The 21,979-nt window shown below is 60.6% G+C and overlaps 3 protein-coding genes across 3 annotated transcripts; 1 reads left to right on the top strand and 2 right to left on the bottom strand.

Moving 5' to 3' along the window:
- LOC130607535 (E3 ubiquitin-protein ligase RNF182-like) lies at window positions 1-1,470 on the bottom strand. Its single transcript, XM_057424720.1, has 2 exons — window positions 1,197-1,470; window positions 1-845 (listed from the first exon to the last, which is right to left on the bottom strand). Exon 2 carries the CDS (start codon window positions 811-813, stop codon window positions 88-90), a length of 726 nt encoding a protein of 241 aa, XP_057280703.1. The 5' UTR covers window positions 814-845; window positions 1,197-1,470; the 3' UTR covers window positions 1-87.
- Window positions 1,471-4,244: 2,774 nt separating this feature from the next.
- On the bottom strand, window positions 4,245-15,936 carry PCIF1 (phosphorylated CTD interacting factor 1). Its single transcript, XM_057424703.1, has 16 exons — window positions 15,836-15,936; window positions 13,098-13,236; window positions 12,802-12,926; window positions 11,593-11,730; window positions 11,030-11,160; window positions 10,641-10,795; window positions 10,268-10,415; window positions 9,985-10,068; window positions 9,194-9,293; window positions 8,818-8,980; window positions 7,554-7,726; window positions 7,020-7,106; window positions 6,347-6,531; window positions 5,831-5,924; window positions 5,471-5,646; window positions 4,245-4,698 (listed from the first exon to the last, which is right to left on the bottom strand). The coding sequence occupies exons 2-16, from the start codon at window positions 13,219-13,221 to the stop codon at window positions 4,440-4,442; spliced, it is 2,142 nt and encodes a 713-aa protein (XP_057280686.1). The 5' UTR covers window positions 13,222-13,236; window positions 15,836-15,936; the 3' UTR covers window positions 4,245-4,439.
- Window positions 15,937-17,918: 1,982 nt separating this feature from the next.
- Window positions 17,919-21,916, top strand: PLTP (phospholipid transfer protein). The gene is made up of 16 exons (XM_057424707.1): window positions 17,919-18,125; window positions 18,671-18,789; window positions 18,932-19,031; window positions 19,105-19,233; window positions 19,321-19,476; window positions 19,654-19,717; window positions 19,828-19,891; window positions 19,974-20,065; window positions 20,179-20,355; window positions 20,511-20,570; window positions 20,654-20,815; window positions 20,946-21,013; window positions 21,091-21,133; window positions 21,254-21,317; window positions 21,392-21,468; window positions 21,572-21,916. Exons 2-16 carry the CDS (start codon window positions 18,678-18,680, stop codon window positions 21,710-21,712), a joined length of 1,509 nt encoding a protein of 502 aa, XP_057280690.1. The 5' UTR covers window positions 17,919-18,125; window positions 18,671-18,677; the 3' UTR covers window positions 21,713-21,916.
- Window positions 21,917-21,979: the final 63 nt, after the last annotated feature.

Below are 21,979 nucleotides of genomic sequence, written 5' to 3' on the forward strand. Positions count from 1 at the left end.
GCCGTGGGGCAGGAGCACCCATACACGGGACAACGCTCCAAGGTGCCCCAAACCTCCCCAGCGCAGCACAGAGCTCAGCAGGCAGCGTCAGGAGTGGGGGAACCCAAAGACCTCGCGGCACAGACACTGGCAGAGGCTGTAGATGATGCAGAGGAGGAGGGTGCAGGGCACGAGGCTGACGAGGACGATGCCCAGGCTGTGGTGCTCAATGAGCAGGAGGTAGATGCCGAAGGGCAGGGAGCTGAAGTAGAGCAGGCAGAGGACGCCCAGGATGAAGCGGGGCACGGCTCGCCACCCCCAGGAGCGGCACTTGTGGCCGGGGCCGCGGCAGGGCAGCGCGCCCAGGCTGGCCGGGCGGTACAACCGCACCACCTCCAGCCTGCCCAGCCCCTCGGGCGGCGACACGTCCTCCGGCACCTCCAGGATGGTGACCACCAGGCACTCGGGGCTGGGCGCGGGCTCCAGCACGCTGGGGCAGAGCAGGACCTCGGGGGAGCGGGGGGGGCCCCGCTGCTCGTCCCGCTCACAGCCCGTCAGCAGCGCCAGCGCCTCGCCGTCGTCCCGCAGCCGCTGCACGTCCCCACCGGGCACGGGGCTGTGCTGGCGGCAGAAGGGGCAGCGGAGCTGGCGGGGGGACGCGTCCCCCGGCGGCACCATCTTGCGCAGGCACCGGGCGCAGAGGCGGTGGCCGCAGCCGAGCACCTTGGGCCTGCGGGAGCGGGCGTCGTAGTGGCTGTAGCAGATCTTGCACTCCAGCTCGGCAGCCGCCAGCGCCGTCGTCCGAGGGCCGGGCTCGCCGTCCCGCTGCGCCATGCTCCCGGGGGGCGGGCCGGGGGCTGCCCGGGCTGGGGGCAGAGGGGACCCGCTCTGAGCTCCGAGGGCCGGTTCCCGGCTGGCCCCATTGGCAGGGTCCTGCCCAGCCCCAGGGGAGTACGGCACCGGCACCAGCAGCAGCCCCCTCCCAGGGCTGGCACAGCCTGGATCCAGGCACTGGGTGCTGCTGCCAGAGCTGGGGCTCAGCCGCATCCCTGCCTCGGGGTCTGGCTGGGAGGGAGGCATCGGCACCGGCTGCGGGGTGAGGGCCTTGGGCGCGGATGCTCGTCCCTCCCCATGTGTGCAGGCTCCTGGGGCTTGGACACGGGCTCTGCTGACTGCAGGGACCGCCCTGCCTTTCACCCCCCCAGCACCCTCCGTACCTGCGGTGTGCGCCGGGGCTCCGGGAGGGGACGCAGCCGTGGGTCGGTGTCCGTCGCGGAGGCAGGCGGGGGCCCGGTGGCAGCGGGCACCCCATGGGGAGGTGTGGGGCTGCTGCCCGCCACGCTGCGGAGGCCCTGGCGCAGGGGCTCTGCCGGCATCCAACGCGGCGTTGGCCTGGCAACGGAGAGCGGGAGGAGGATGCTCGGCCGGGGCCGGTGCTATGCGGAGCTCGGGTCAGGCTCACGCACACCGCGGGGCACAGCCGGGGCAGGGGGCTCCCCCGGGGCCCCTTACAGGCTGCAGGCAGTCGGTGCCGGGGGATCAGTGCAGCCTTGCTGCCCCTTTGCTCCTGGGCGGCCCTCAGGATGCTCCTTCCCTGCCTGCGGATGCCGGCAGCGGGGACCCTGCAGCCCTTGGCCCTGGGGACAGCACGGCCGCAGAGCGGGGTCCTGAGGCACCCCCAGCACTGGCACAGCCCCGGCTCTTCCCTGGCCTGGGAACGGGGGCTCCTGCTCAGCCCCGGGCACGAAGCGCCCCTGGGGAGGGCCCCACATGCCGGTCCCAGAGCCCAGCAGCAGCACCTCAGAAAGCAGGTCCTGGGGTGCAGAGAAATGCTCGCCCCTGCCAGTGTGTGCCCGGGCCCCTCACTCCATCCCCGCAGCCCAGGAGCCGGGGCTGGGGGCACATTGGGGCTGCAGCACTTCCCAGATCCAGGCTGGAGACAGCCAAGGACATCCCTACCCCGGCCCTGATGGGCAGCAGCAATCAGAGCCCCCCCAGCCCAGGCAGGACAAACCCTGCTCCCAGCGCTGCCCCGCAGGAGGAGGGCAGCGACCCAGGGACCCCACACATGGACCCAGACACGCCTGAGCCTGGATGCGCGGCCGGGCTCCAGCCCTCACCAGTGATGGGGCGGTCACTCACCTGCTGCCCTCAGCCCCCGGGCGCGGGACAGGGCGTCTGTGCCGCTGAACAAGGAAATGAAGGGTTTGTCCCGAGCTCCATGAGCTGCCCTGTAATCAACGTCCACACCCTGACGAGCTCAGCTCTGGCCCACCCCAGAGCAGCCACTGGCACTGGAGCTGCCCGGAGGAGCACGTCAGTTCACACCATGAGGGTCTGAGCGAGCTCGGGATAACCAGGGCTCAGAACACGTCCAGCTCCTGGGAGTGCTGGGCTCATCCCCCCAGTCCTGCCCATGCCCCCCAGTGTTCCCAGCTGTGCCCCTGGCTGCCCCCATCCCTGCAGCCCCTTGTACAGACCCGACTGGGTCCTGGGGTGCTCCTGCTCAGGATCCATCCCTCCCACTTGCTCAAGGGAAGCGCCAGGGATGGCAGCAGCCACAAAACCCCCACGGTTCCACCTTCTGCTCTCTTTGCCTGGATAAACGAGATGTCGTGGAGGGGAAAGCACGGCACTCCCTGGCGACTGAGCACTCGCACCTCCATTGAGACCTCAGCAATGAAGCACTTAACAAGGCAATGGGCCAGCACCTGCGGACAGACCCCCAAGGAGCACTTGCTCATTCTCCCCAGGGCCCACGTCTCTGCTCACCTGTGCTTGAGGAACCAGCTGCCTCGGCTCAAAATAGTGAATAACAGGCAGAAAAGGTTTCCAAAGCTGCAGCTTTCAGTGCCAGGACTCACAGCCCTCCCCAGGGCCAGGCGGTCTCAACCATCTCCTTGTCATGGAAAGGATCCCTGGAGAGCTGTGGGGACGCTGGGAATAGGTGGCACTTGGAGCTGGGCTCTTCCTGCCCTATCCAGAGGCAGGGAAATGCTCCACAGAGGATTGCAGGAAAATCTGGGACCCCAGGAAAGCTGGATCAGAGAATGACCATGGCTGTCAACCCCCGAGCCACTCTCACAGCCTCAGGCCAGGAGGGACCGGTGGCAGTGAGAGCTCCTTAGCCCAACAGCCAGGACACGGTGAGACCAAACATAGGAGCTGAAGCAAGACCCCAGGGGGAAGTCGGGTGCATTCACCCCAGGAACCTCCCCTCTCACCAGGGCCATCAGGACCCCCCCCTTGCAAGGCACCCAGGCAGGCTCTTGGCACGGCACCACCAGTGGCTGCTTTGTGCCATTAGGCTCAGCCTGGGCCTCCCCAACCGGGACAAAGGGCTCCCAAAGCACCAAGAGCTGAGACCGGGCAAGCTGGTTCTGCGCTGAAGAGGCCGAGCGTGACCACAGCTGCTCCCTGGAGTCAGGGCAGGGAGAGCCAAGCCTTCACCGTGGCAGCAGCTGGGGGGCTTTAGAGGCTCACACCAGTCATCAGGAAAAACCTGTTCACAGGAGGGATGGGCAGCACAGAACAGGGCAGGTGGATCTCAGAAACCCCAAGGTTTTTCTACCTTTCAGCCAGAAGGAGGGCATGGGGTGAGCACAGCCCTGGGCTGACAGAAGGAACGGCGCGGAGCTGGCGCAGAGCTGTAATGCTGGTTTTTAATGTTCCTAAGAACTAGGAAACAAATCAAAAATAGACTTTGCTCTTCTTGATAAAAGTAATAAAATGGTTAGCGGTGTTAAATTAATCCTTACAAAACAAAACCCAAGGAGGTTAAATAAAGCCCAGAGGCTCCGCATAAAAACCACGACGACTACAAAACAGCTGCAAAGACTTTACACACCAAAGGAACTCCTCTGCTCCGCTCCTCCCCTATACGGTACACAGCGTCGGCGAACACGGGACTCACACAAGGGAAAGAAACACGGATGCGGTGGGAGCAGCCCCGCGAGCTGCGGCGCCACGGACATAACTATTTACACTATGGACACGGAGCTGCACTGGTGCCGCCCCGGCCGCAGGAGCCCCCGGGCTCTGCCCGTCCCTGTCCTGCCGGCGCTGGGCTGTGGGCGCTGCCAGGGCCCCTCCAGCCATGGTGCCGGTGCCGAGCTCTTGCGCTTCCCGCCCGTCCCTCCGTCCATCCCTCCATCCATCCATGCATTCCTCCATCCATCCATCCATCCATCCACCCCTCCCCTCCATCCATCTATCCATCCCGCCGTCCTTCCGCCCGGGCGCCGCGGCTCCTCCTCGGTGCCACGCTGGCTCCCGTGCCCGGCGCTGCCGGAGCCTCCCCTCCCGCGGTGTGCGGGCACTGTGCAGTTCGCAGGGGGAAGCGGGTGCCGCAGAGCTGCTGCGCAGGAGTCCCCTGCGGCCGGTGCCGCGCAGGCAGAGTCTGTCACTGCCCCCCTGCCATCGGGGCCGACGCGCCTCCCCTCTGCCTCCCACCTTGCGCCTTAGTTGGGATTAGTCTCCCGGCTGCTGCTTTGCTCTCGGCCCAGCTCCCGCTCTTTGTCCACTACGGAGGAGGAGGAGGAGGAGGAGGAGGAGGAAGAAGACGAGGAGGAGGAGGAGCTGAGGGTCCGGCCTGAATGCTTGTAGGCTGCAACGAGCTCCTGCAGCCGCTCCGGGGTGGGCTCCCACTTGGCAAAGCCTGCGCTGTTCTGCAGGAAGAGGATGGCCGTGTTGTGCACAGACTTGTAGTACATCTCCTCTCTGGAAGAGAAGACAACAGGCATTCAGCATCTCCAACTCAGGATGCACCCAGACCCACTGCCCAGCACCTGCCCTCCTCTTCCTGTGCCACATCCAGGACAAGTATACCCTCTTTTTCTGATTCTCTCATTACCCTGAGCACAAGAGTGGGCACAATGCAGTATCAGGCACTTCTGAGTAAAGGTAGAGGCTCATGAACTTTCAGAAGAGAAGCAGTGGTGCTGCACAGCCACGCCGCTCTCTACCAGCATGTGCAGGGGATATCACCGTCCCTGCAGAAGGAGACTTGTCATGCTAAGGTGTCAGTCTTAACCAGGTACAGAGAACTTCAGCACTTGTTCCTTAAACAAGCTGTTGCCTGAACTTGTTTCTTCAGCAGCAGACCAACAGCCAACTTGCTCCACTGAGCACTGAGATCCCACCTGCCCCTTGCTCTGCTTCCCCCAAGTGACTCTGAACACCACAGCATCTGGCAGCCCAGAAACTGCTGCTCAGCTGCTCCCCAGATCTGGCTGGTGGTGGAGCAGAGCCGATCCCCACAGCACCCCAGGTAGGACCTGGTCAGGCTGCACTTGTGCCAAGGAAGACACCACTCACAAGCCTGTTGTGGCAAAATACCTCAGCAGTCATGAAACCAACAGGAAATTCACAGGTGGGGGTGAGCCCTGCCCTTGTCCTTGCCTGCTCCCTATTCCCACTGATTTCAACTTAGGCCGTTTCTGCCGCACGGCTCAGGCTCACGTTCCCAGAAGGATCCCAGGAAAAGGCCTACTTTTTGCAGACGTGCTGGGACCCGCTGCGGTATTCGTGGTCGAAGGCTGGCAGGCTGAGCTGGTGCCGCTTGAACTTGCTCTGCTCCATGCGGATCAGGGCTGTCGTGGGAGGGTCCCGCCACTCGGGGATGAAGACGATGAAGGACAGAGGCTCAGTGGAGCTCTCCAGCAGTTTCTGTTCAAAGAGAAAGGGAACAATCTCAGCGCTGGCAGCGCAATGACAGACAGGACACAGTTCTGCTTCTAGAGCAGCGCTGCAGCAGTCACCCTCCTTCACCTTCCGCATCACAGCCCTGCTGTGAGGCTGCGGGAGCAGTGGGGAGGACAGGACAGATGCAGCTCCACACGTGAGCACATACCTCAAAGTGAGAGACCATGGCATTCATCAGCTCCTCACAGAACGGAGGATTTACCTCGAAAGAGCCACTTACAGGAAAAAAATCCAGGCACGGGCTGGAGGAGAAGGCAAAGATCACTGTCAGAGAGGCTGCAGTTCTAATTTTCATACCTTAAAAAGCATGTTTCCTCAGGAAAAGCAGTCATACTCTTGGAAAGCCCAAATCCCTGGCAGTGCAGAGTCTGACCAGGCATGCTGGTCCCTGGGGACACACTCCACCAGTCCTCACTGCAGGTGACTGCTGATCTAAGCTGACTGAAGGCCCGGGTCTCCACTCTCCAGAACAGGGACAAGTGCTGGCAGACCCACAAACTGCATCACCCCAGGATGAGAGGCCTTTAGCCAGACCAATGCTTCGCAGCCAGTCTGTGCCCACTCACTGCCCTTCTGCAGCCCTAAAGCCACACACTCTCCTGAGCAGACACCACAGAACCAGCCCCGCATCCACACAGAAACACAGCACCAAACGTGGACTCACCCCCTGGATCCAAAATACCCGTCTGTATCCAAGAAGGCCGAACAGTACTGTTTAAAATAGCAATTCAGGGGCGAGGCAAAGCATTCAAAACTCACTCCAAAGAGCTTGTGGAGGGCTTCGAAGACGTGCACGGGAAGTGACCCCTGCAGACCAGTTCCTTCATAGAGATTCACACCAAACATCATCTGAGGAGAGCAAACCCTGGGTGAGCCGTGCCTGCACTCGCTGTTCCTGCTGCTCCCTTCACTGACCACGGACCCAAGGCCACACGTCCATGCACCCACTCCTCTAGGTACGCAGGGCCCCCTCGTCCTTTCTCAAATTCGTGTAGGTCCCCTGCATGTACCCAAGAAGGCTCTTTAGATATTTCATCCAACTCAGGCCCCACAAACCAAGTGTCCATTTTCACACATCCCCCATGAAACCATCTGGGCCTCAGAGTCCACAGCTACTGAAGGTTTCTCATAAATCTCTACTCCCACTGAGGTCTCTTGTCATGACCACAATTGCTCCCCTGACCACAGTCCTGTCTCCAAATGCTGGGAGCAGACCACAGACCCAGTTTAAACCCTATTTTGCATCAGGCTCCTGGAGCTGTGGGCCTCTCCCAGAGCACAGACGTAAAGTTTCTATTAGTGAGGCTTTCTGAGATACAGCTGCGATGAGACAGCACCTGGTATCGACGGAGAAGGCACCAAACCCTGGGCAGGAACTTTTCAAAGCTGGAGTCGTCAATGCAACTGTACCGGTACAGAAGCCACTGCAAGAGAAAGCCCAGCATTAAGCACAAACAGAATGAGCGCAGACAAGAGCACACAAACATGCCTTGGAGAGGAACGCTCAGCAGCAGCAGGAGCAGGTGGGGCTCTGCATGGAGGCTGTCAGCACATCTGCTCTTACCACGTGAGTGAACCACAAGCTCTTGACTAGCATGAACGTACCCACCAGCAAGGGTCTCGGCAAGAGCTGCCTCGCTGCGGGCACAGCCGTTCTGGCAGCACAGTTTGTGTCCAAAGTGCACACACACACACACACACACACACACGTCACCCTGGGGCTATTCCCAGCAGGAGCCTGACCCTGACTAAGGTGGGAGCAGCTGTCCTCATTTCTGCTGCGATCAGGGCAGTGCCCAGCAGCCCCCACCCCCTGCACCGTCCCTCCCCTCGCAGGACAGGGGACACGGGCCCCAGGGCTCAGCACGCACCAGTTTGCTGAAGTAGTTGCGGCTCACTTTGACCATCTCCCCCTTGTAGCGCACACATGCCACGTTGTTCTCCATGTGCATCTCCACGCTGGGGAGCGGTGGGGAGGGGATGGCCAGTCTCACTGGGTAGCAGTACACCAGCCTGTCCTGGACCTCGGGAGCTTCCACCTCAGCTACAGACCGTAAAGAGAAAAGCAGCCCATTAGAACCCAAGGCCATCTGGGACAGATCTTCCCTTCACCTCCAAACATGCAGTGACAGGAACAGGGCTAAAGAGCAGAGTGGTGCCCCCAGAAGCACATGGTGATCCTTCACAGATCTCGTAAGCAGCTACCTAGGTTCTGAGCTGATTCCCCAAATTAATTCCATCACCCACTGCCAGAGCACAGAAAGGATCCATCTCTAAGACAGACCTGTAGGCTGCACACAACCACCCCAGCATCGTGAGGCACGTTCAGAGAAGTAAAACACCCTCCTTGTTGCTGCACTTATTATTTCAGTTTGCCCCAAACTCATCCAAACCACAATAAATATTCCCAGGTTGTCAAGCACAGGAGGCAAAGGAATCTTCCTGCTACCTTGTGGTTACCCATCATGGGCAGCAGCTTCAGCTGGGAGAGAGAAAGCTCATGGGAAAGATTAGTTAGAAGGAATGAGGGATTCAATCAGGTGGGAAGAAAAGCAGCAAAAACAAGAGCAGCTAAAGGCACACACTGGGATCTGAAGAGAGTCTGAGGGGACGTAGGGCTCGAAAAGAACCATGGAACAGTGATGATGAAAGCAGCAGGAACCATGTAAGAAGCAAAAGGTGCCCAGAGGCAGAAGTACAGACATAAACTAGGAAGAAAGAACAAAGAAAAGATCTGCCAGGAAAGGAAGAATGTTGTGGAGGAAAGGGATTGTCAGCTGACCCCAGGAATTCATGCAGAAGTACAGCAAAAAGGTATGATCCAGGGCAATGAACTGACCCTCTGTGCACTGGGGTCAGCCCCTAACAAGCTGCTTCATCCTGGTAAATCATAATTTATGATACTTGATATTAGAGCTGGCCACAGCACCTGAGGGAAGGCATTTTGCCTCTGCACTCACAGTGTGAGTGCCAGCTAAGACCTACACTGGACTGGCTATTCCTGACTATGAAACTCAGCCCCGTGGTCTCAGAGCAGCCCCCCCCAGCACATAATGCTGCTGGAGTGGGGCCAAGCCAGAGGATGTTTGTGCTGTGGTGCAGTAGCCTGACAGCTCCTCAGAGCTGACTGCGTACCAGATATATTGTTCTCTTTGAGTATGGCAAGATTCTTCTCCCGGATCCGCTTGACGTACTCAAGGGATATGTAGTAAATCTTACTGCAGATGCCTTCAACAGAGTCCTTTGCTGCAGCAGACACGTGGGGCCCACACTGTTTGCGTAAGTGCTCCAGGCGGTCCTGAAGAACCAGAGAACCAGAGGCCCTCACACATCCCACCAGAGGGATGCGGAGCCTCCGGCGCTCCCAAATCACAGTAAAGGAAAGCAGTCGCAGCCTTCTCCAGAAGGGCCTTCATCCATCCCCAGCATGTCACATAAAGGCTTTTCCTGTGGCTTTCCCATCCTTTCCCAGGCTCCCTCTGCTCAGCTGCCCACACAGAGGGATACTGACCATGTAGTCCTCCTTAGAGGCAGAATGGTCCCGTCGCAGCCAGCTGAAGGTGTCCTCCACGTTCCACTTCACCACCTTCCTGCTGTCTGGCGAAGCACTCCTGCTCGAAACAGAGAAGCAGAAGTTAAAACACAGTTGCAGGGCAAGAGAATCCATCCACCACCACAGCTCTGCTACCGCTCCCTCCAGGCCTCCTCTGGAAAGTGCTTCCAGACATCTGCACAACTAGGGACTGCCAAAGGACAGTGCAGCTGCCTAATGCCCTCCGTACAGGAGAGGCAGAGAAAGCATTTATCTATCTTGGAAATGACCCGTTTTGACCCTGCCTCTCATTTCCAAATGCAGCTGCTGCTCATAGCTTGTGGCTCTGAGAAAACCACCCCATTAACAAGCTTTCCATTTCCCCAGTGGCTGTCATCTTCTTCAACTCTGCCCTGTGGCAGAATTTGTCAGAGAAATCCCACATGGTATAATAAAATACTGTAAGCTTGTTGCTCTTCAACAACAGTGAGTGCTTGAGCACCCAGTTTTCATCAGGGATAAATGGCAGAGGACATCCCATGTCCAGCATTTCACAGATTCTCACTTATCTCTGCATTCACTCAGCTTCCCAACATTCTATAACAAGATGCCTCCAGCACTACTGGTTTTCTTCTGTATGTTCCTAACCTAACTTCTCCTCAGTAAGATTATGACCAATGCTGAATAACGGGATGCAGCAGTTCCTTCTAAACTCCCTGTAACTTTCTTTCCTCCCCTGAGCATGGCAGCAATGTAAGAGGAACTCCCACCTGGACTCAATCAGCCGCTTCGCAGCCTCAGCGTACTTGAAGAGCAGTCTCTTGGCCTCCTCCCGGAACTTTATTCTGGACAACCTGAGGCGAGTTTAAAATCAGATGCATCAGTTCCACAGCTGCCACAGAGGCCAGGTCCAGTTCCCCAGATTGACACCCCCAGCACCCCACTTCATTCCAAAAGTAAAACACAAGAGCACAAAACCAAGGCAGATAAATAAATCACTGGACCAGACCTACCCAAAGCCATCCCAGCAAGGTGCCCTGCTTTGAACAGTACCTGATGGGAATGTCATTCATGATCTCTCTGAACATGGAAGGAGACACTACTGGCTCACAGTCACTCGGTAAAAGAGGATCTGTCCCTTTGTCAACCACCTTTCTCTCCAACATCCAGCGATTAAAGGACTCCCTTGGAGGGTCAATCCCTGAAGAAACAAAGGAAAAGGGTCTAATCAACATGACAAAGGTGTGCCCAAAAGCTCTGATACGGATCATCATACTGGAATTCTGCCTGGTAAGTACATAACCAACAATGTCACAGAGTAAAACCACCACAAAAGGAGATATCACAGGACAAAACAGACAAACCAAAAGGCAGACCACCTCAGTACTGCGGACTGAGGTGACCAGGGGAGCCAACAGGAACTCACCTTCTCGCTGCTGGCAGAGCTCACGGTAATGTTGCCGCAGCTTGAGAATGAGCTGGGATCGAAGCAGCTCCACCTCAGGGTGGGGAGAAAGCACTTCAGATGGTGCCCTCTGCTTAATCACTGCGTTTGTCTGAATATCCAGGTCCCAGTACACTCTATGGGAGAAGAAAATGTCATCAGGGTAGTCAGACCATGGCCTAATTAATTATCAAATATTCTAAAGATGCTTCCTTGGGCTGTCTGACCAGCCAGGAAATTGAACTATCCAGGCTCCTTGCAATCATATAGGGGGTGTTACATCCCTCAGGTTCTGCTTCAAAGATGTCTGGAAAACCAGGTGTCTGATCTACCACCGAGAAAAGGACAGAAGACAAATGGAGACAACTCACTCAGTTGGTCGTAAGAGAGCTGCCTGCTGTTTATCTTCAGGTGAAACACACCATGCCTTCAGAACGGAGGTTCCTGGAATACTGGGAGAGCTGGGGACTAGCTGAGCAGCCGGGTTCCCTGGGAGGTCAGCCTGGGGGTGTAAAAGATGAATTACTGCTCCACAGAAACAGGTAAAGGGAAGCAGCCAGTGCAGCCAATGGCCCTGCTAAGCAGCACTCGGGATACCTCCAAACTGCTACAGCACATTCTGCCTGTGCTGGTGCACATTAACATGGATGTGCAAGTCACCCTGCTTCAGTCCCAGTCTGTGATATCCCAACTGCTTCTCAGTCCCAGTCTGTGATCTGCTGGCTCCCATGGTTTGACTCAGGACATAAGAGAGAAATGACAGCTTGGGAGGACCTGAGACTGCTTCTGCTCTTCTACTTTCTGAGTATCAGCTGAGCTACACCAGGGTGGCCTGATCCTGCACAGCTCAAAAACCCAGATGCAAGTTCCAGACCCCCAGGTTTCAGCTAGAACAACATCTTTAAACCTATTTGTTTCACAGCACCAGACCCACCTTGGGCTTTTTCATACTGTTGCCGCTTGGTGGAACCTCCTCAGAGAATCTCCTCTTCCTCTGCTTGCTCTCCACAGAGGTATCTATCATCCCACCTTCCAGTGGCATCGGAGCCGCGTTCAATCCCAGAGGGTCTGACTATAAGCACCCAAACAACAATAGCACAAGTTAGAGCCACAAAGAACTGTTGTGGTTTAGCCCACCTGGTAACTCAGAACCACGCAGCCGCTTGCTCACCCCCCGCCTTCTTCCTCCCCCCCCCCCCCCCCCCCCAGGGATGGGGAGGAGAATGGAATGTAATTCCCACAGGTTGAGATAAGAACAGTCCAGTAACTACGGTATAACACAAACCACTGCTGCTACCACCAATAATAATAATGATAAGGGAAATAACAAGGGGAGAGAATACGACTGCTCGCCACCCGCCGACCGATACCCTGCCCGACCTGAGCAGTGACCAGGCCCTTCCGGGTAACTGCCCCCAGTTTATACACTGGGCATGAAGGCTGTGGTATGGAATACCCCTTTGGTTAGTTGTCCTGTCCCTGCTTCCTCCCGGCTTCCCCTCCCCTCCCTTGCAGAGCATGAGGCTCAGAAAGTCCTTGGTCAGAGTAAACATTACTGAGCAGTAACTAAAAACATCGGTGTTATCAGCGCTGTTCCCAGGCTGAACGTCAAAACCACAGCACTGTACCAGACTGTCCTGGGTTCAGCAGTAGCAGTCATGTTTTTCCTTTGTGGTAGCTGGTGCAGTGCTGTGTTCCCAGGACACAGATACTAAGGAGAAAAATGACTGCTACTGCCGAACCCAGGACACACCCGAGTTACAGACAAAGACAATAAGCCCTTAGTCCTAGCCTGACATGGATGGACAGAAGAACACCAATGCTCACACATGAAGGAAGCTAAAGAATTCCCTTCTAGACCTGTGCTGTATGCTTTTTTTTATGACTTAGTTGAGAAAAATGCATCACAGCTCCCCCAGGGTGTCCTTTGAGCAGCACACCACCCCAGAACAGCACCAGCCGAGTGTGCACCAGGAGGAAGAGCATTTCATTGGAACCAAGCCACACAATGGACTTCACAAGGAGTTCTGGAGGCAGTGAAGACCCTCCCACGTGTGCAATCTGAAATCCACAAGACCAGAGCACCTGCCCCTCCAGAACATCCCACCATCAGCACAGCCCCTCGAGAAGAGTGTGCACTTACAATGACATCGTGCTGCCCCAGGACAGGCATTTCCCACAGAGACTGGTTAGTGAAGCGATTGAAGTAGTAAGGGCGATTCTCCCGCTTGCTCCAGCACTTCTCCCAGCCAGCCTGCACCAGCTCATCTGGGAACACAGCACCAGTCAGGAGAGCAGCGTCCTCCACAGCAGCCCCACTACTGTCACAGCCCTGACACACGCACCACCCAGCTCCTCCCGCAGCAGCCTTCCTTCACTCCCCCCCTGCTCCAGGGCCCCGAGAACTCCGTGCTGAGCCCTCCTCAAGCAGAGCTGTACCTGGCAGGTCCTGCACCAGTCGCAGAGGTTTGGGGGAGCTGGGCTGGTTCTGGTTGGAAGTGCCGGGTGAGTGACTCATGAGAGACGCTTCCTCCGCAGGGCTTCTGTGATTCTCATTGGCCATTTCTCAGCAACCACACTAGACAACACAGACATAAAACCCATGTTACAGCAGGAGATCCCAGATGCACTTGGTCCATTCAGCTATAGCACTGCAAGCTCGTTCTGGCAATAAAACAGGGTTTGAACGAGTACACACAGCACCTGAGTCCTCAGTAATACCTGCTGTCCCGCACAAACTAGCTGTGACAAATGCTGAGCTCTATGTGGTGCCGGGTAGGGAGCTCTTAAGGCCAGCATTCAAAATACTCTTTCCAGCTAATGCCCTACTGAGAGCGCAGTGCATGGCCCATAGAGCAGCACTGAGAACATAAAACTAAATCCACCCCTCTGTGAACACGTACCACCTCTGCCACGCTCACACCACAGCCAAATCTGACCTGTTACGCTCAAGAGACAGTTTAAAACAACATCTACACACACAAAAGTGTGCATAATTTAACCAAACGGCCCTTGTTAAACAACTTCTGCTGTATAAAACAGCCCTACTGCTTCACTAATAACAGCTCCTGTGGTTCAGAGAACCACAGGCAGGGGTCAGGGCCTCCTGGCCTGTTTTCCTCAGCATGTCCCAGACTAGCTGCAAGGCCTCAGGCAGGTTTAGCCTCTGGTACTTTCTCATTTGCATAACAACAGTTATACGGAAGAAGCTCTGGTGAGACAATCAAGCTCCCCTAAATCATAATGTAATGTTGCCTGCTAGAGAGAAAGAGCCGGGCTTTTCCTCTTAGTCACCACTGCTCCCCCGGGGAGGTTTTTCTAACAGCACTGCAGCCTGCTCCTCCCCACAGCCTGAAATACAGTGGCAAAGACCCGGGAAAATCAGGTCTTTTAAATAATTACTGTCACCTCAGTTACTCAACTCGACTCAGGCCTCTGGGGACACGCTGCACAACACCAAAGTCAGGGCTGCAGCAGCACAATCTTGTACCCAGAAGTGTTTCTACCCAAACACCACAGCAGCCCCAGCTGTGCACACACTTTAGAACATCTCATAAGTAACCCCCTTGTTTGGTCTGCAGGCCAAGTTACCTGCAGTTGTTCACCTTTGCTCCCCTTCCTGCCCATAAAACCTGCTGGCTCTGTCAGAGGAACAGAATAGTGAGAGCCAAAAGGATCCCTGAGTTAGCAGGCACTAGCTGGGGTGCCTGCAGTACCACCTGTGGAACTGGTGTGATGCAGGCCAAGGCCGAGGAACTTGATCCCTCTCAGCACCCTGGAAGATGTTTCCATCCTTCCAGCCAGGGTGAGCAGGGAAAGGCCTGGGACACTGCAGGAACCGGGAGCTTAGGTCTCTGCTCACAATCAGGCAGGTGACAGTGACCAAGCCCACAGGCAAGAGAGTCTGCCACACAGCTCCAGTGCAGGGCAGGACATGCAGGGGGCTCAGCCAGCACTGGGCAGTGGCTGCAGCTCACACCTGCTGCTGAGCCCCAGCCCCTCAGCTGCCGGCTGAGGGCTCCAGGGGTGACCAGGAACTACTGCAGGCAGGGAGCCCTCCTGAGCCGTGCTCAGCCCTTGCTCAAACTGAAGCACACGCAGGTGCTCACGTGTCCTGCACGGTACATAGAGAACACCTTGTAATGAACCGGTACATACTGACGGGACCAGAGCTCCCAGTGAATGTCAAGAGGTGGCAGACAGTGCTGGCTATCAAGATCCTCCTGCACTGGCCAGCACAGAGCAGCTGCAGCGACCCGCTGGTACTCAAACCTACTGGCAAAGAGGGGTCCATCCCTGTCTCTGCCTTCTCCTATTTCTGGATAAACCACAATGGTGGAAGTAGACAAGACGCTTGGTCAGGTTTGATGAGCACTGAATCCAAGTACCCTTAAAGTATGGGTAAAGGGAAAAGCAAACTGATGGGAATCCTGACTTTTCTGCAACTAGTGCTGGGACTTAAGACAGTGAAAGGGATCCATAATAATAATAAAGGGATCCAGAATAATCCAGCATTTTATGGTGATTATGGTTGGTTTTATACACCATGGTGCATACAGTACTTCACAGACAACACTGTCCCTGCCCAGAGAGCTTACAACCTAGGAACAGCAACGAGACCAGAAACCGCAGCAAGGGGAAGGAGACACAAAGTGACCAAGTACAGCGAACAGGGTCGGCGTTTGTTTCCATTTCACTGAGGCGGGATTTTACACAAGACAAGGGCAAACGCAGACAAAGGAGAGCAGCGACAGCCCCCGGGGCACAGCAAAGCTTCTCCCTCATCCCAAAGCCGCTCCGGGAGCCTGGAGGCCAGGCCACCGCCTCCCTCCGTCGCTACCTGTCCCGTGCATGTGCCCGGGCGGGACACGGGCCGAGCGGGGCTCCGCTCCCGAGGCGGCACGGACACGTGTGGCGAGCGCGCCGGGGCCCAGGGACCGCGTCAGCCGCGGGCAGGGAAGCAAGCGTGTGCTGCCCGGCAGCGCCCGGGGCTGCGCTCCCGGCGGCGGTGACCGGACGGAGCTCCTCGGCGCGGCGGGCCGGGACCGGCGGGCAGCCAAGGGGGCCGGGGCCGGGCGGGTGCGGAGCGGAAGCGGCGGCGGCGACAACTCTGCAGGCTGGACGGGAGGAGTCCGGGTGGAAGCGGGGCGGAGGCGGGCGGCCCCGCGAGTACTTACGGTGGCGGGCTGCCTGGCGGGACGCGTGGCCGTCGCTCCGTGCTGGCCGCTAGCGCGCCGGGGCCGCATCCTCATAGCGGGGCGTCCCGCGCCGGGCCCGCGGGGGCCGCTGCGGACACAGGAGGCCGTTACGGCGCCGCGGGGAGGAGCCTCCGGGCGCGCGCACGCGCGGCGGCGGCATCGCGGGCCCGCCACGACCAGGGCAGGCGCGGCGGCGGCGACTGCGCTCTTAAGATGGCGGCCGCGGGCCTGCGCCGCCTCCTTGCGCCGCCTCCTTCCGCCGCCCGCCCGCCCGCCGCCGCCCGCCCCCCCCCTTGCTCGCGAGCAGCCGCGGTCGCGCCGCTCACCTGTGCGTGCTGCCGGGGACTGCGGGCACCGGCCGCCGCGACACGTGCCCCACCTCCGCCTCGCCCGTCCCGCCGCCGCCATCTTGCGCCGGGACCGCGGGCCGGCGGTGCGCAGGCGCGGGGCCGCCCCCCCTCGGCACTGCGCAGGTGCCGCCTCGCGGCCACCGCCCGGCACATGCGCGCTGCCCGCCGCCCGCCGGCCCGCCGGCAGGGCGCCTGCGCGCAGCTGAGCCCGCGCTCGGGCGGAGGGGAGCGCATGCGCGGAAGGGGTGCGGCGCCCGCGGAGCCATCTTGGGTGCGTGGGGCCAGTCCCGCCGCCGCTACTTCGGGCCTGCCGCGGTCACTGCGGCCCTGCCCGGCCCCCGCTACTTCGGGCCTGCCGTGGTCACTGCGGCCCTGCCCGGCCCGGCTCTGCCCTGCTCTGCTCTGCTCGGCCCAGCCCAGCTCGGCCCGGCCCGGCACGGCCCCGCCGCCGCTATTTCGGGCCTGCCGCGGTCACTGCGGCCCTGCCCGGCCCGGCCCAGCCCAGCCCTGCCCAACCCAACCCAGCCCGGCCCGGCCGCCGCGGGCGGGTCCCTGCACAGGCCGGGCGCGGCCGCCGACAAAGCGCCTTTGAAGAGGCGCCGGGGAGGGGCCGGCGGCGGCGGCAGCTCAGCGGGTCCCGTGGCGGGGCTTCCGCAGCCCGGCGGGCCCGGGCGTGGCTTGTCCCGGTGACCGCAGCGGGAGCCCCGCGCCTCCCCGCCGGGGCAGCGTTATCCTGGCCGCAGTCGGGTACAGACCGGCTCCGGTGCTGGCGGTACCGGGGTGTGCCCGGCCCCGCGCTGCGCGGCTGCAGCTGAGCCCCGGCGGTGCCCCTCGGCAGCCCACCCTCCCCCTGGGACTCGTCACTGCTGGCGGCTCGGCGGGGCTGCCCTCACTCCGGGCCCGCCGTGGTGGCGTTGGCACCTCCGCTGCGGGCCCTGTCCTGCCCGCTCCCTCCGCGCTGCCCTGCTTTCCGCGGGCTCCCCGGCAGCGGCCGCAGCGCTCCCTCTCCGGCAGGTCCTGCCCTCTGCTCCCGGAGCACCGGGGTCAATGCAGGAGTTAATGCTTGCGAAGCAGTTGTGGGGGGGATAAGTGCTGTGTAAGCACTAAGCCTCCCCAGAGCCTCCCTGTGATGGGTGCGAGCCGGCGGGACAGCTCTGCTGCCCCACAGCACAGATAACCCCTCTGTGGCCCGGGGTTATCAGACCGACCCCTGCCTGCGGGGGAACAGCGGGTTCCGAAGGGTAGAGGAAGGGGCTGTGAGGGCAGGGGCAGCTCTCGCACGCTCTGTGCTGGGCTCTGTGCTGGGTGCTTGCCGAGCGGGAGGGAGCAGGACAGCAGCCTGAGTGCTGCTGGCAGCTTCAGCAGTGCCCATCACGGTTCCATGAGCGTCGGGACCTGCCCATCCGCCGGCAGCAAGCTGGGCACATCCTGCAGCCCCGAGCGCTCGGGCAGTGGCTGCTGCACCCGGCAGCATCGGCGGCTTCTGTGCCTGGGGCTCACGTCGCAGATGGGCATGAACCAGCCTGCACCGGCATCCCAGAGCCTGAGCTGGGCTCCAGCCCAGGGCCGGAGCTGGCAGAGCCCGGCTGGGGGGAAGTTGGCACCAGGAGCAGCAGCTGGGGGGGCTGCCCCGACTGACGGAGCCCTCAATCCCCACGTGCCCCGCGGGGACAGGCGGGAGCTGTGCCCGCAGCGATGTCCCTGCCCGCGCCGGCAGGCAGCGAGCCCGGGACCCGCATCCTCCCAGTGCCGCTGTCTCCTCCCAGCTGTGGGCTCGCAAGGAGTGGCCGCGGGTGGGCTCTATAAAGGCAGAACCGCAGCCGGCGCTGAAGAAACTCCTGGAGCTGCTGGAGCTCTCCCTCCGTGCCTTCACGTGATCCAGCTTCCCCCCGCCAGGGGAGCCGAGGACAAGCCCCGCTGTAAGTACCCGGACCGAGCCGGGTTGTGCCCTGCTCCCCGGGCCCCGCTCCCCACGCTCGCCCTGTGAGAACTGGGGGGCAATGGAGCGGGGAGCCCCAGAGCGTCCCCCAGCCCTGCAGGAGCTCTGCCTGTTGCTGCTGCTCAGCCCAGCCACCGGGCCCTAGCACATCCCCGCAGCGGGGCTGGGGAGGGGGGTGCTATGGGGCTGCCCGGCTCTCTGCAGCAGCAGCTCACAGCCTGTGCGCTGCTCTGCGGGACTGAGGCTGTTCAGCGCTGGACGCTGCTGGGGCTGCAGGAGCCGACTGCTTCCAGGGCACTGAGGCCCCGCGGGGTCCGTGCAGGGGCTTGTGCGCAGCGCCCCGGGTGGGGGCTCTGCCTCTTGTGGGCTGCTCCTCTCTGGGGGTTCAGGCGATGGGGTCTGGGCAGCAGCAGGAGCTGCGGGTGCTCCTCGGGCCGTGCCCTGCCCGGGGGCTGTGAGCAGGTCAGGCACCGGCCGTGCCCCTCCAGCCCGCCCCTGCTGACCCTCTCCTCTGCTCTGCTCCAGGTACGAGATGGCTGCCGGCGGCCGCCTCCTCCTCCTCTTCCTCCTCCCCTGGCTGATCACCGCCTCACAGAGCCCACCCGGCTGCAAGATCCGGATCACCTCCAAGGGGCTGGACCTGGGTAAGTGGCCCCAGGGCCTGGGCAGAGGGAGGTTGGGACACAACCCTGGCTGGGCTCTGCCAGTGCTGCACACACAAGGGTGATGCTGCTGGGGGGGAACACAGCCTGGCTGTGGCCAGCCCGGGCTCCCTTTGCTTTACAGTGAAGCAGGAGGGGCTGCGCTTCGTGGAGCAGGAGCTGCAGAACATCACAGTGTCAGACCTGCACGGGAAGGAGGGACAGTTCCACTACAACATCAGCCAGTGAGTGCTGCCTGCTTCCCGCAGCTCCCTGCACCCATCTGTGCGTCCCACCCGCTCTGTCTCCTCCTTGCAGGGTCAAGGTGATGGACCTGCAGCTAGCGTTGTCGGACCTGCACTTCCAGCCGCAGCAGCACCTCGTCTTCAACATCAACAATGCCTCCATCAGCCTGCGCTTCCGCAGGCAGCTGCTCTACTGGTTCTTGTGAGCTTCCTCCTGCTCCCACTGCCCACCCCCGGCTGTGCCTGCTGGGTGCTGAGGGCTCCTCTCATCCACTTTCCTCGCTTCCAGCTATGACATCGGGTCCATCAATGCCTCCGCGGATGGTGTCCACATCCACACAGTGCTGCAGCTGGCCAAGGACGAGGCTGGGCGCCTCAAGATCTCCAACATCACCTGCAATGCCTCCATTGCCAGGATGTACGCAGGCTTCTCCGGCACGCTCAGGTACACCCGACACTGCTGCAGCAGCCCTGTCCCTCTGCCAGGGCAGCTTTGCCTGTGCCCAGCTCCCAGACTTCCCCTTCTGCACCCTTTGCCCCCCCCGCCTGGGCTTTGTGCTCACATGGAGCTGGAGTCACAGGGGAAGGCAGGCAGCTGCAGAGCTGCTGTTGTGTCCTGCAGGAAGGTCTACGAGTTCCTGAGCACCTTCATTGTCACAGGGATGCGCTTCCTCCTCAGCCAGCAGGTACAGCTCAGTGCGCACAGGCAATGGGGACCACAGCCTTCCCCTGCCCTGCAGCAGCAGGAGGACCAGGTCCTCATCCAGACCTCTTAGCCCAGCCCCTTGCCTTTCAGATCTGCCCATCGCTGGAGCACGCCAGCCTGGTGCTGCTCAACTCTGTGCTGGACACGGTGCCAGGTGAGTGTCGCTGGGGCAAGGGATCAGAGCTGGGCATCGGGCTGCTTGCGGGCACGGTGACAGCAGCACGTCCTCCCGGCAGTGAGGAACTACGTGGATGAGCACATAGGGATTGACTATTCCCTCCTGCGGGATCCGGCCGTCTCTGCAGACACCCTTGACCTGGACTTCAAGGTGAAGGCTGGATCCTGCCCTGCTGAGAGCAGCTGTGCTGGCTGCATGCTGGGCACCACGGAGCAGCCTGGGCTGTGCTACAGCTACAGAAACCTCTCCTGTTCTCGGCCTAGGGCATGTTCTTCCCACGTGTAAGAGAGAACCAGGAGCTGGAGAACCACGCGGTGGAGCCGGTGATCAAGGAGACCGAGCGCATGGTCTATGTCGCCTTCTCTGAGTACTTCTTCGACTCGGCCATGCACGCATACTTCCAGGCGGGTGTGCTGGCCATCGAGCTCCAGGGGGAGAAGGTAAAGCAGTGCAGGACACCCAGCTACAGCAGGCAGCTCTCTGCGGGCAGGCAGGAGGGAGGGCTGGGCTCTGCCCACACAACAGATGAGGGAACAACTCTGCTGGGTCAACAGCGACTGCTCGCTCACCCTCGGGTGGTTTGTCCTCCCTGCAGGTGCCCAAGGACCTGGAGGTTCTGCTGAGAGCCACCTTCTTCGGCACCATCTTCATGCTGGTGAGAGCAGCACGTGGCCAGGCGGGAGGCACGGGGCAAAGCCCGGCCCCGCTCCCTGCCCGTGGCTCACCTGCCCTCCTCAGAGCCCCACGGTGGATGCGCCCCTGCGGCTGGTGCTGCAGGTCTCGGCTCCCCCCCGCTGCATCATCAAACCCTCGGGCACCTCCGTCTCCGTCTCTGCCTTCCTCAACATCTCGCTGGTGCCGCCTGGCCGCCCAGCCGTGCAGCTCTCCAGCATGGCCATGGTGAGCAGGGACCCCTGTGCCTGGAACAGCGTTTCCCAGCCCACGTGGGAGGCTGCGGTGTCCCAGAGCAGAGGGACAGGGAGGCTGGGAGCAACACCCAGGGCTGTGGTTCACCCTCCTCTCTCCACAGGAGACAAAGCTGAGCGCCAGGGTGTACCTGCAGGGGAAGGCACTGCGCGTGCAGCTGGACCTGCGGCGGTAGGGCCGGTGTGGGGCACTGGAGGCTGCAGGACGGTGCCCCCCGTGCCCCGCTCACTCCTGGTTCCCCCCCGCAGGTTCCGCATCTACTCCAAGCAGTCGGCACTGGAGTCACTCGCGGTGAGCTCCCACAGCAGCCCCTGCCCTGCCCGGGGCACAGGACACACCCCGAGGCCCCTGGGGCCAAGCAGGGTCTGGGCTGCTGCTGCTGCTGCCTCACCCAGACCCCTCTCCCCGCAGCTCTTCTCGCTGCAGGCCCCTCTGAAGACGCTGCTGCAGTTGACCATCATGCCCATCATTAACGGTAGGCACCAGCGCTGCCCGCACAGGGCCTGGGGCAGCCGCACTTGGCTTCACTGCGTCTCTCCCTCCCTACAGAGAGGACCAAGAAGGGGGTGCAGATCCCACTGCCAGAAGGCATGGACTTCACTAAGGAGGTGGTCACCAACCATGCGGTACGAGGACAGCCTGGGCCCCCACAGTGGGCGCAGGGACTGTGTCCTGTGGGGCAGGGCCCGTTCCCACCCAGGCTCATGCTAATCCTCTCCCCCCTCGCAGGGATTCCTCACGGTGGGAGCTGATCTCCACTTCTCCAAAGAGCTGCGAGAGGTGATTGAGAAATACCGCCCAGCGCCCACAGCTGCTGCCCGCCCCAGCTCAGAGCCCACAGCACCCAGCATGGAGCCCCCCCAGCTCTAGCGCTTCTCCACACTCCCTCACTGCGGATTAAGGGCAGATCCCGGGCTGGACCCGTAGACTGTAGGTAGGAAGCAGCTTCCCCGGTCCCACTGGCATGTCCTGCAGGGCCCCGTGCCCTGGTGGGTAGCAGCAAGGTGGAGACGGACGCTCTGGGAACCCCTGCTGCTCCCCTGCTCCTCACACTAATAAACCACGCGACTCCAACCCCTGTGGCCTCGATGTTTGGAGGATGGGCCCGTGTTGTGCATGGGGAGAGGTGGGGAAGGA

This window comes from Pezoporus wallicus, unplaced genomic scaffold, assembly GCF_028554395.1.
Source record: "Pezoporus wallicus isolate ANWC-B61680 ecotype Strahan unplaced genomic scaffold, APGP_CSIRO_Pwel_v1 contig_13737, whole genome shotgun sequence".
Lineage (NCBI taxonomy): Eukaryota > Metazoa > Chordata > Aves > Psittaciformes > Psittacidae > Pezoporus > Pezoporus wallicus.

Bases quoted from the DNA above. Each gene is read 5' to 3' on its own strand.
- LOC130607535 (XM_057424720.1), bottom strand. From the start codon at position 813: ATGGCGCAGCGGGACGGCGAGCCCGGCCCTCGGACGACGGCGCTGGCG.
- PCIF1 (XM_057424703.1), bottom strand. From the start codon at position 13,221: ATGGCCAATGAGAATCACAGAAGCCCTGCGGAGGAAGCGTCTCTCATG. The intron at 9,294-9,984 runs GTGGGAGTTCCT...TGTTTCGAGCAG, and splicing joins AAGCGGCTGATTGAGTCCAG to GAGTGCTTCGCCAGACAGCA. The intron at 7,727-8,817 runs GTACGCAGTCAG...TACGGTCTGTAG, and splicing joins CAAAGAGAACAATATATCTG to CTGAGGTGGAAGCTCCCGAG.
- PLTP (XM_057424707.1), top strand. From the start codon at position 18,678: ATGGCTGCCGGCGGCCGCCTCCTCCTCCTCTTCCTCCTCCCCTGGCTG. The intron at 20,571-20,653 runs GTGAGAGCAGCA...TGCCCTCCTCAG, and splicing joins TCGGCACCATCTTCATGCTG to AGCCCCACGGTGGATGCGCC. The intron at 21,318-21,391 runs GTAGGCACCAGC...CCCTCCCTACAG, and splicing joins CATCATGCCCATCATTAACG to AGAGGACCAAGAAGGGGGTG.